The sequence below is a fragment of the Panulirus ornatus genome, chromosome 32 (genome assembly GCF_036320965.1).
Source record: "Panulirus ornatus isolate Po-2019 chromosome 32, ASM3632096v1, whole genome shotgun sequence".
NCBI lineage: Eukaryota > Metazoa > Arthropoda > Malacostraca > Decapoda > Palinuridae > Panulirus > Panulirus ornatus.
The window spans coordinates 2,621,110-2,633,367 of record NC_092255.1 but is presented as its reverse complement, the minus strand read 5'-3'; the positions used below and the strand labels follow the sequence as shown (position 1 = coordinate 2,633,367).

The 12,258-nt window shown below is 35.4% G+C and overlaps 1 protein-coding gene across 10 annotated transcripts in view; it reads right to left on the bottom strand.

The window, feature by feature from the left end:
• Nucleotides 1-12,258, bottom strand: part of DCTN1-p150 (dynactin subunit 1) — a 128,044-nt gene that overhangs the window by 97,434 nt on the left and 18,352 nt on the right. For 4 of the 10 annotated variants that reach the window (XM_071680833.1, XM_071680827.1, XM_071680831.1 and 1 more), the window contains one exon: nt 9,902-9,928. The exons of the other annotated variants lie outside the window; for them this stretch is intronic. In XM_071680833.1, coding sequence (XP_071536934.1) covers nt 9,902-9,928 — 27 coding nt within the window. The remainder of the gene's footprint in view (nt 1-9,901; nt 9,929-12,258) is intronic. 10 annotated transcript variants of the gene reach the window in all.

Sequence of the window (12,258 nt, the reverse complement as noted above, 5' to 3'; positions counted from 1 at the left end):
TCATGCAGAATAATTTCCAAAAACTGCACTATATACTACACCGTCTTGGAACATGCATTCCATTTCCAGCTCTCTTATACACATACTCTAACTATCCTTGTAACTATTCAATATGCCATCAACATCTAGATTTCACTAATCAGTCCACATTATTCTAGTTAACTGTCCAGTTATATCTCATCAACCAGTCAATATAATTCTGGTAAAAGATTGTCTTGATAAGTCTTGATCATTCACAATCGAGTGCACCACTTACCATAAAGTTAAAAGTAGATGGCAAGTTCCAACCTACAGCCCAACAGTACAGGTTTGATCCTAGCCTCAAGCAGGGTTAACAAAGGTATTGCTGATTATGACTGATGCAAAGCCATTTACTGTGTAATATTAAAGGCCCAGACTATACTAATTCTTCTTATCAAGTACACCACAGTAAAAAAAAAAGCTGAGAGTATGAAAATATATGTCAAATAAAGTGTACATTTTCTTTAATCCTGTAGCAATCCCTCTTAACCTTCAGCTTTATTTTTTCCTTCCTTACATTCAGACCCATTCATGAACCCCAAATTACAGTTACTCTTTACTTATGCTGATCACTACTTATCCTTTGTATCTGTATACAATGCACTTTATCTTAACAATCTACCAACATAAAATGAACAACATTCTGCCAGAACAGAAAATAGCACATCCTGTCATTTTAGGTACTGCATATATTGCCTAAGAAAGAGAATCAAATACCACCACCCAATACATTTTATTCCATTCTGATATATTCATACATCACTCAAGCTTGCAGTGAAACAAACCCTAATTGCAACCAGCTTCTAAAGTCCCATCTTAATAAAAGCGTTTTAGTTTGAGAAGCTGCCAAAAAACAAAACTTATAAAATCCCATCTTAAATAAAAACTGTAGTGGCTTGCTAGGTTCAGAATGACTGAGGTACCAGTTTGTTTATCAATTCTATCCAAAGCAGAAAAAATGCACAACAGCAGAGTTGTCAATATGAAAACTTTACACACCAATTTGGCTGGATTGATGGCTAAACAGAAAAATGCTACAGGATGAATAGAACACCATAGATTACTTAACTATTTTTCAGGTGATTCTGGCTACAGTCTAAGAGTTTATATTCATTACATACCTATAAATGGAATCTGGTTAGAAGGTATTGAAACAGTTATGCTGGGAAGTTCTCTGGTCCATCATATTACTTCAGAAATTTTCAGACAAATAACCATTACTCACAGAATGCTACAGGAGGTGCATTTAGTTCATCATCCCATTACAATTAATCTATTCCACCCTTAGATCTTCATCTGATTATTCAGCTTACTCTCAGTCATGTCTGTTTTATCTATAAATGTGTCAGTTACTCTCAAAGACACACAAGGTATGAGCCTGTCACAACAGCAAGCTTAAAAATATTGGCTCTATGATGAATCTAATATCCTTAAAGTCATCCAAAATACCAAAAAGTAACTTGTTAAATTTACAAAGCACTGGGAAGAGCTTTAATCATACTAAATATTCCTTGCTGAATATTGTGACAATAACAAAGCTTGAGATTCTTAAGGAGTAACACAGTAATGAAGGAACAACAGAACTCCCATAATTATGCTCAGAGGTTAAGGTAGTGCTCCCTGATGTATATGTACAACAACACCTACATTATCTGAACCTGGTTTAAAAGACTCCATTAAAAGAGACACTCCAGAATGCCATCCAATATATAAATGCTGTCATCTGCTGAGTAAAATCTTTTTAGTTATAACAAGTCTATCAGTAATAATACAAAAATTTCCTTTGCTTACTGTAGGGTAACAAGCAGAATCATGACAAAAACTTGTTATTAAACATTTCTATACAACATTGATAAAATCATATAATGAATTCTGGTTCATACTCTGCTTGGCAGCCTTCTTCATCAACCAGGATCATATAATATAGATTGTGGCAACCAAGATAACTATATCGATAATATGATTTGAGATACCAGTGGTTTCTAGGCAACCAGCAATCTGAGTTTTGCACTTTGATAATATAGGTACTGAAGCACAGCATTAACCTAACACAATCAAAACAGAGGGGAGTGAGCTTTAAGAAGGTTCTTTACTTGTGTGCTGAAAAAAAGTGGTGCTGCTAGGACAGATACTGCAACTAATCATATCACAAGCATTGTGACTGTACCTAAGGCACAGAAGTGTAAAATATTATCAAAATGACACATGATAAGGTTGGAACAGGTTTAATATCTGGGTAACACTTTCTGAGGGAGTTGCTGAACACTGAAATCAATACTGAAAGGTATGTACATTATTACAGGTTTCTGGAGATTAATGAATGGAAAAAGGTGTAGGTGAAAAGTGTTAGAATGAATGATGCAATATGAATACTATGTGCAAGAGAAACATGGGTCATAACAGTAGAATAACTTACTAAGCACAGAATATTAGAGGTTTTGTAAAGAGAATGTGAAGTTAGAAGTATGGTTAATTTGAGGATGTTTGACCAGAGAGAGATAGTAACACTAACATGAAAGAATAAGTTGACTATAAAGTAGTGAAGTTGTATGGACATATTCTGATAATCAAAAGTATGACAATAAAATGTCATACATATGTGACAGCTGTGACTCTCTATAAGAATGCTGAAACAAAGGTACATAAAGTATGATGACCCAAAACTTCTGATTATGATTTCAGAACCATGGTGTAGTTTTACAACTACAGGAAGCAGTTATCCTTTTCCACTCAATTTATTATAAATTCATAAAAAATCAGACACCTCAGCAACTAAGAAAAGCATAAAATTATGAGGAACATCCAAGAGGTTAGTAAGAAAAATAGTAAGAAAAATATGAATGTATAGGTCTGTAGTACAAATGAGGAAAGTGGTAAACCACAATAAGAAAGAAACAGAGAGAGTACCTAACTACCAATGAGTACTCAAGATACTGCCATGAAGACTGGGTCAACATATATTACTCAGGTCTTGCTTGTAGAGCTACAATATAAAGGTTCTCTTAGTCTCTACTATTCCAAAATCAACAATGCATGGTTTATCAGGTACAGTGTTGACTTCAACCATGAGTCTAATCTTTCAAATGTTTCTGAGGTTACTCCCGCTTGTTTCTTAATTCTCCTAGAACTGCATTAAAAATCTTTCAAGATAATTTGCCTAACATTTTGATATCTTCATCTGATATTTGTTTAGTATGTTCCCAAGAATGACTCCCGATATGATGATTCTGAATCTTCCTTGTTGAGAAGGTCAAAGCATTATTCCTTCTACATCCTGCTTGTTGCCATGCATTCATCATCATATATCTATTTTTTCTAGCAGTAAGGTTCGAAGTTCTTTCAGCCTCTTGTACTGCTCCTTTGCTTGAAACTATTAGGTTTGTCGTGTGATCTAATTTGTTTATTTCTATCTGTTTAACAGGTGCCTATAAAAAATAGCCATATCATAATATGTTTTGCTTCTTATATATGTATACGGTGAACATGCACAAAAGATGCACTGTATTCTATTTTCCAGCTTATTTATACAAAGAACATTTTCACTATTACCTTTCTGTCTCCTATTGTGAAAATTCTCATTTTCATATCACTCATTATTTGGCTTGAAAGTACCATCTTTTCAATGTGCTCCATAAAGACTATTTTTCTTCTCGCAGTAACTCCCAAGTTTTAAGCAGTTAATTGATGCATGACATATTCACATATCTCCTTGAATTTCATAGCTTCTCTTTCCCCTATTTGTAGTTAATGTCAAGGTCTTTGCAGTTTTTCTTGGTTTTCTTCATTAATCATTGTTTTCCCTACTCTTGTCTTGCTTGCAAACCATTTGACAACTCTCCCTTTCATTCCTGTCTATGCCTAATATCACAATTACAAGGAGTACTGAAGCTAACACCAATGCCTGTGTAAAAATGAAAAACATTTCTGTAAGACATGGTTCCATCTGGAACCATGAATTTTCTTTTCTTTCTTTCTTTCATACTATTTGCCATTTCCCGCGATAGCGAGGTAGCATTAAGAACAGAGGACTGGGTCTTTGAGGGAATATCCTCACCTGGCCCTCTTCTCTGTTCCCTCTTTTGGGAAAAAAAAAAAAAATGAATTTTCTATTGGTCAAAAACTCTTCAATCCACTTTCTAAGGTCTTCTTTCAATCTTTTTTTCATCACTTTCTCCTATAAAACTCAATAGTTTACTTAAAATTTTTTTTAGGAAATCTAGAAATGGAAAAGCACTCTCTTCTCTTGCAGTAGGGTTTCATATGTCATTATAGTAAACAAGTTGTGTTTGTATACTTTTACTTGGTACGAATCCATGCTGGCCTTCATTTATGTAACTGCTCCAAACGCAATGGCCCATCATTGTGCTTCTTTATCACTTCATATACATCAATCACAATGTTTGGCTGAATGTCTATTTTGTCTTGGTTCCCCCTTTTGTGTATCAGTGTTATATGTGCCATTATGTATATATCTGCTTTACCGAGAGTACCTATGGACCAATGAGTGCCTACAAAGAGACTGTGCCACAATTGCAGAGCTATGATGAACACTCATTGCACTTCTAGCTATTCTCAGTTGCCATCTACATCAAATAATTGCCAGAGAGAGAGAGAGAGAGAGAGAGAGAGAGAGAGAGAGAGAGAGAGAGAGAGAATGTGTGTGTACTGACATCTTGCTTCATAAGACTATTCCCCTCTGTTTTTGCATTACCATCTGTGTTTATGTACGACTAATTTCAATCACATGTCAAGAGAAAGAGAAACTACCTTAGTACTTACAAAAAGATTTTGTATGAGGCAGTGCTAACATGCTGCACTCACCATATCTTCTGCTTGTTTCATAATATTGTTCCTTCCCAATGCCTCACAGATTATGTAGTTGTTTATCTTGGGTTGATCCAGAACTGTTTTGTGCCACTTGCTCTGACTTCTTTAGAAGGTTTAAGTACTAACATTTTGCACATTTCTAATCTCAGGGGGAAAACCTTAAAGAGCTTCTTCATCTTTTTAGATATGCTCTCAAATACTTTTCTTGATGTCTTTTTGATGTATTCTAAGAACTTCTCATTAATTCAGTAATCTAATTCTTCCTATTTGTGAAGTTTTTAATCCTACATTTTCTTTAATTCTCACTAATTGTGATAATGTATATATCATTACATATCCTTTTCTTTCCGTAGTAGTGCAAAGCACAACTAAATTCTCTCTAACTCATTAATTTTAATCTGCTTAGTTACTGAGCACACATCATTATTCAATTTCATTTCTTATAAGTTATTTGTATATTTCCATCATCAGCTCTCTGTCTCTGAGAGAGACATTAACTATCATCAAACTACTCATTTCCTACATGATGTGCTTGAAATCCTCAAATCTGGCACTAAAAAATTATTAACTCCCAAAATCCAGCATTAGCATAGTTATCAGTGCTCAGTGAAATCTACGAGCACTTCAGCTACTAAGTAATCACTTATCACTACTTTAGTCTACACCATACAGTTAAGTACAGTATATAATTACATGTCAAGTTTTTGAAAACTTGAATAAACTCATCTGAGAAATTAAAATCTCACAGGATGTCAAAATCAATCTGATTTGCAGTAAAGTTCCCTTTGTGCTTTGTGAAAATTCATTTCTGATTGGGTACATCCACAAGGCCTCAATCTGTTGTTTACTCTGTTTTGAATATGTGGTCATGTCCAATGCATTCTTCACTTCCACATTTTTTCCTTATAAAAGGGTACAACAAGAATCCAAGAGTCAATGATGAGTGTTGTGGTGCTGATGGCATGGTTGCTGCTTAACCCCAAGTTTACTGAATTCAATACATTTGAGTGTAGTGCAATTTTTTGAAAGTGGACTTCAGACTCCAACTTTTAAGATGACTCCTAGATATAATACATTTTCTTCACTTTTAATATCTTTCCCTGTTGGACACCTTGTAAGGTGTTACTAGAATGAGTATAAAGTTAATTGTTTCATGACATTTGCATACATATATCTTCTGTCTATTTATTCATCAACTCTAAATCACTTTGCACTTTTACCTCTTCTGATCCTATCACCTTAATCACTGTTGTTGTCTGCAAAACATCTTACCATAAGCATCGTTTTAAACCTATCTGTCTATCATTATCATAAGAGGTATTGAAGATGATACCAATTCCTGATAAAGTCTTTATCAGACACAAACCAGGTTGCCATTACTTTACTCATCCGTGTAATCAAAACCAATCTGATCATTAACCTGCAGTAAATTTGCCTCCTAAACAATTCTAATGTGATGTTCTGGCAATAAGTTGGAAACAAAGTTGACCCCGAAAAATCCCTTTCATACAAAGGTCATTCCATTTTTTTCCTGAAAGACTAAAGTCATATCTAGGTCCTCTTTCATTGTTTTCCATCTTCATTACTATGCATCTACTGGGGCTGAACTTAATCAAAAATATACTTGACCAACTATAAAAACTGTAAATTTCTTAGCTTGATAATAAAATCTTGTATTTTCCTTTCTTTCATCATGACTTTAACATGATCTGCAAACATATTCAAATAAGAATCCAGTCCTGCTGGTAGGTAATCAAAACTTTGGAAGGCTCTAGTTGAGGCCCAGCCTGTCATCTACAGGCTAGCTGTGACTGGGCCATAAATGCTTACAAACAATTCTAATGGCTTGTATATACATATACATGTATGGTATGGTATATTTGTAAATGATTGTCCTATATTGTACATGAGTGTTTTGTAATGTTAGAAACTCTTAAATATTTGTTCACTGTTTCCTGTGTTGGCAAGTGTCAAGAGCAGTTGAAGAATGGCATCATTTGCTCACATTAACCCTCTAGCTGTCATGTATAATGCATCAAAGCCAGTTCCCATCCACAGCCAAATCTCAAAGCCATTCTACAGTTTACCCTGACCACTTCATATGCCTATGCTCAGTCTACTGACATAATGTCAACCCCTACATACTACACAGTCCTAATTCACTATCACCCTCTTGAGTGTTCAGGTCCCAACAACTCAAAGCCTCTTTCACTCCAACTGTACTTTTATTGTTTCTACATAAATACTCTTGTTCATCAAAAAGTTTTGAACTTATAAATCATCAACATTATTAAGCAGGTGTGTATACCTAAGGAAACTGTCTGTTCCTCATGCCATCTTGCTGGGAGGAGGAAGACGATGATGGCAATGACATCCATTAGTATTTACTGAAACCATATAGTTCCCTAATAAACTGGCCAATCCCTAGCCTCCTTTGTTTAGTTAAAATGTATCTTTCAAGAAAAATCTGATTAAATTTGATCTCTTAAGCAAGTTTCATGTTTACTACTCCAGCAACATCTGGTTTGGTTTCCTGTATCTAATCTTTAAACTCACTCTCTTTTCTATTTACTACTACTCCATCAGTATTGGTATGCTGTATATTATTTTTAGTCCAACGCTAGCATTTTTTAGTATACGTCTTCCTTGAGGAAGAAGTGAGGCAGATCTGCTCATCTCCTCTAACTTCTAGTTTTTGCTGCCGAATGTTTTCTTTATCATTCCCTGGATTGCTCTGATATGTCTCTTCTGCTGAAAACCTCGATACGTTCTTCATGGTCTACAAGTTTCTAAGCTTGTTTTATATCAAGTGCCTATCACACTCCATTATGAATATGTGATCTTTACTGGTCATTTCCTTTTATGTTGACAATATTTTCCTATTCTGAAATTACATACTTCACATTTTTAGCCTTTCATCATTCTCACACCATTATTTCTTCCTTTATTACCCTTCCTTCTTTCTTAGAATGTAATCAACTTCCAGTTAAAAAATACACAGCTCTTTAAATGCTGCTTCACCAACTCTAGTGACTTTGGTCTACCCAATTCATCAACTGCTTCCTACAGTGGTAATTCAGCCACCTCCATATTCCTGTTTCTTTGTAAAACCTATTTGCCTTTAGGCACTCATTTGGAATACCCTACACCTTATATACCATCATACTTTCCATATACTTCCCTGATAATTTTGTTTCAAAAGACTAAGTGTTCCTCTCTGGAGTTTCACTTAGTATACTTATGACCTGTTTAAGTAATGGCCCCAGATCACTGTTCCTTTGCACCAATCAATTATCTTTTCTCCTCTTTATCCTCTATTCCTTTCACCAGTCTTTGATTTCTATGTTCATATTAGGGACATATTCTCATATACATTTCCAAGAAAGAAACCTCTTCATCTTCCTTTTTGATCATTACCAGCACTATGTAGTATCTTTTCACTTACTATTTCCTCTCTCAGTTCAAGTTCATTATAACTGTAATCATACGTTCTCATTTCTGTTTTAAGTCTCCTAATTTCTTCATACATTAGCTGTAAATTTAGATTCTGCTTTTCTATTATTGCTAGAAGCTTCTATAACCCTAAGGTCTCATTAGTATGATCCTTCAATACTTCTCTATGCTTATGTGGGTGAGCATAAGATGAGTACATGTGGGAGAAAATGAGTGGATGTGTATAACTTATCTAAACAGAGTATATCTTGGTGATGATACATAGGCCTGTGAACTATGCTGTGTACAAATGAATGTGCAAGGATGGACTGGAACTTATGTATAAATATGATTAGATTGCTTTACTCTGTTCAAGCAGCACCAAATTATTTACTTATGTATATTTAATCATCCAACTATGTATTCAACCTAAGTGAAATGATAGAACAACACATACTTCATTCTGGCTTAAGCTTATTTATGAGTGGTTGAGGTATGGTGTGCAACTGTAGCATGTGCAACAAGCATGCTAAATTTGGGAATGTTAAATCCACTGTGGTAATTTAGTACTGCACCAGCTACATTCAAGATAAAATGGGATGAAAGGAATTCAAATAAATAGGAACCTCCCTAATCCATTGGCATAAACTGAAGAAATTTTTCAATCTTAATACTAAATAGTTTTACAAAACCAAAGTGAGATACTCGGTCAAAACTAATGTGGTGGACATTGATTAAGGAGGCCAGCAGACAGATGGGAGGGTGACAAGAACCATGGTTATACCTCACATCAAACACCAACCCCGGCCTCAGAGCTTTGCAGTGAACAATCCTCCATGGTGCAAAGAAAAAGTAATCAATGCTAAAACTTTACCAAAAACAGGTCTGCTGTCATGCATTACAGATTCTTTACAGAAATAAGAGGCAATAAATGTCTCAAAGAGCAACAGCAGAGACTGTAGGATTACCTCTGTTTGGGGCTTCTGTAGAAGTTAAGAGAAATGCGGCGACATCAACACATCCCTCCCATACTAGAGGCTTTAATATATGGTCAATCAGCTTTAATATCAATTCTCATTTTTAGGTCTCTACTCTTTCAGTAACATGAAGAGAAATCAAAGGAAAGTTTTTATCAATTACCATAAAAAGTTGCATTTAAGAATCTTTATCAACTAAAATCAAAAGAAAAAAATGTTCATTCCTATAGAAAATAAAATTTCTAATAGCCTCTGAACAGACATAATGTTATTCATGTATGTTGGGGATGACTTGAAAGCAACAGGATATGGATGATACAGTAAAGTACAGTGGCACCCTCGGACACCAACACCAAAAAAAAAATGAGTAGCCACATCCAACTTGGAAGAAAAAACTGATGCAGCAGAAAACCAAAAACCTGAAGAAAAACTTTCCAAACTCTTAATTATAACCTGAGATCAGCAGCAGTATGAGAATATTCTAAATCAGTCAAACACACCAATTACAATAATTACTTCTAAAGAGCAATTAAAATTACATGAAAATTATACTGATCCAAAGTTAAAGTCTAAGAATCCAGGTCTTAGTGCGGTGTCCGGCATGTGCACAACAAAACTGTCAGGTGTGCCCTTAGCAATCTTACCTTGTTGGCTCTACCTTCCGCTTCATGCTAGAGAGTCAAAAACAAAACAAAACTGTTAGGATGCAAAACTGATAATGGTTTTGACTCTAAAGTGGCACTTAGGACATAGGCACAAAAACTATGACTTTAACTTGACAAGTTATGACAATTAAAACAGAAGACATTGGTGATCAAATCAAGAGTGAGATCACCAAAGTGCCATTTTAGAATTTGAGCCATAAGCATTCATTATATATTATCTTTTCGGCTAGAGGAGACTGTTGGGTCATGCCAGTGCCACTACACTTTTCCACAAGCACACTAGCTGGACCTTATTAATGTAAAACTAAAACCTGTGAAAAATGGTGAATAGGATTTGGAAAACTTGTGAAATTCCAAATCATTTAATCTAACATGCATGTGCCAACTTCTCTAAGCCAGTTTCACAAGACTTCTAATGAGTGGCACCACCAATTCTCAACTTCAGGTCACAATGCTACTCCAGTTCCAATCTTTAATCAACTAAAGAGGAGCTCAGTTGTTTACAACTATGGTATAGTCTACCTGCAAATTGGAAAGTTAAATTTCTTTGATAGTTATTCGAGCCAACTTAACTCTGACATTGGTCCTTAAACATTGGATTCACCCAGTTACAAAATGGAAGATCTGACTATGCAAATTCAACAAAGTGACTACTGTTTCATGAACTCTATTTAATCTAAACTGAGAAATTCTTTACATAAATATTATCAACTGATTTTATCTGCAACACAAAACATGAGCAACATAGCTTCTCAAATAAGAACAAAATCTAATTCAAGTTAAATAAGCAGTACCAGCTTCCCTCAGAATAGATATGTGCCTGTTCGGAATTCCTTAAACAGCAATAATTACCTGAAGCAGTACAATGGTATGCTTATAAGCAGGTATGTGGAATATTACCAAAACAGAAGAAAAATTATTACACTTGGATCTGAAGTGGATATCTAGTTAAAAGATAAATAGTCAGGATCTGAAGTAACTACAGTAGTTCTTCAATGGGTGTATTGGGTAAACATTTCCTTACTTGGCATGGAAACATATAAAGATGGATGATTACCTGTGGCATTTGTCATGCAAAGCTTTGCTCCAGCATTATCTTTTAGTTCACAAACTGCTGATGTGCCATATACAGCAAGTGCAACTGCCTAAGAAGGTGCCAAATATGGCCTGAACCAATAAAAAATCTGGGGCATGGTAAACAGTGGAGGAGCAATTCTGGAAGCAACTACAGGCAACTCAGACAATGCTTCCACATCCTTCACCCATATTTTTTCAACTCAGCTAGTCGGTAACCATTAAACTGCCATGAGAGATAGTATATCATTTTTGCATTGCCCAGGTAGCAAAAAAATTTATATACTGTGTATAACCCATTTATCTATCTACAACTCTGATGCCCATTCCTCCGCAAATTCCCCTCAAGGGAGTGGCCACGGCAAAAGAGTCTCCACTTATCCCAGCTTTTACATGCCTCTCTTGCATACACCATTCTTTCACCATTTCTCTCCCTCCAGTACTCTCTCACTCTATTTCCACATGTCACGGGTAGTCTTCTCACACCAACCCCTTTAATTGTACTATCACATACTCTCCTTGTAAACTCCCTGTATTGCATTCTTTCAACATGCACAAACCACCTCAAGGTATTACATTTCAACCACTCCATAATTCATTCCTTTTGCATTCCCTGCCATACCAGATCTCTCACACACACCATTACACCATGTGTAAGCATATGCGATTGAAGGTAAATGCAAGTAAAAGTAGAATAATGATGTTTGAAAGGAAACAGATGGAAAGTATAGATTTTACAAATTCATTCCATCTTGTCATACCACATGCTCCTCTCTTGACAATAGATCATTTCCACATCCTGGATTCTTGACCTCTGTGATTCATTCCATGTTTCAGCTGCATAGCTTAGGGTCAGGAGACCTATGCTGTTCCTTAATCCTTTCATCACTTCCATACTTACACTTCTACCATTAATTATTCTATTAAGGGACCCAATGACTCACTTTCCCTGTACTGCTCTCTCCCTTATCTTTCTTTCCGTATCACCAAACTTACTCAAGATAGCTCCCAAATACTTAAATTCTCTCACCTTTTCCAGTCTTTCTAACTCCATATTCATAACACAGTTTAGTCAACTTTCTGCTCTCGCTCTATAAGGCTTTGTAAAATCTATACTTTCCATCTGTTTCCTTTCAAACATCATTATTCTACTTGCATTTACCTTCAATCGCATATGCTTACACATCATAAAACACACTTACAATCTTATGCAAATCCTCTTCATTCTCAGTGAACAACACAGTATCATCTGCAAACAGGCT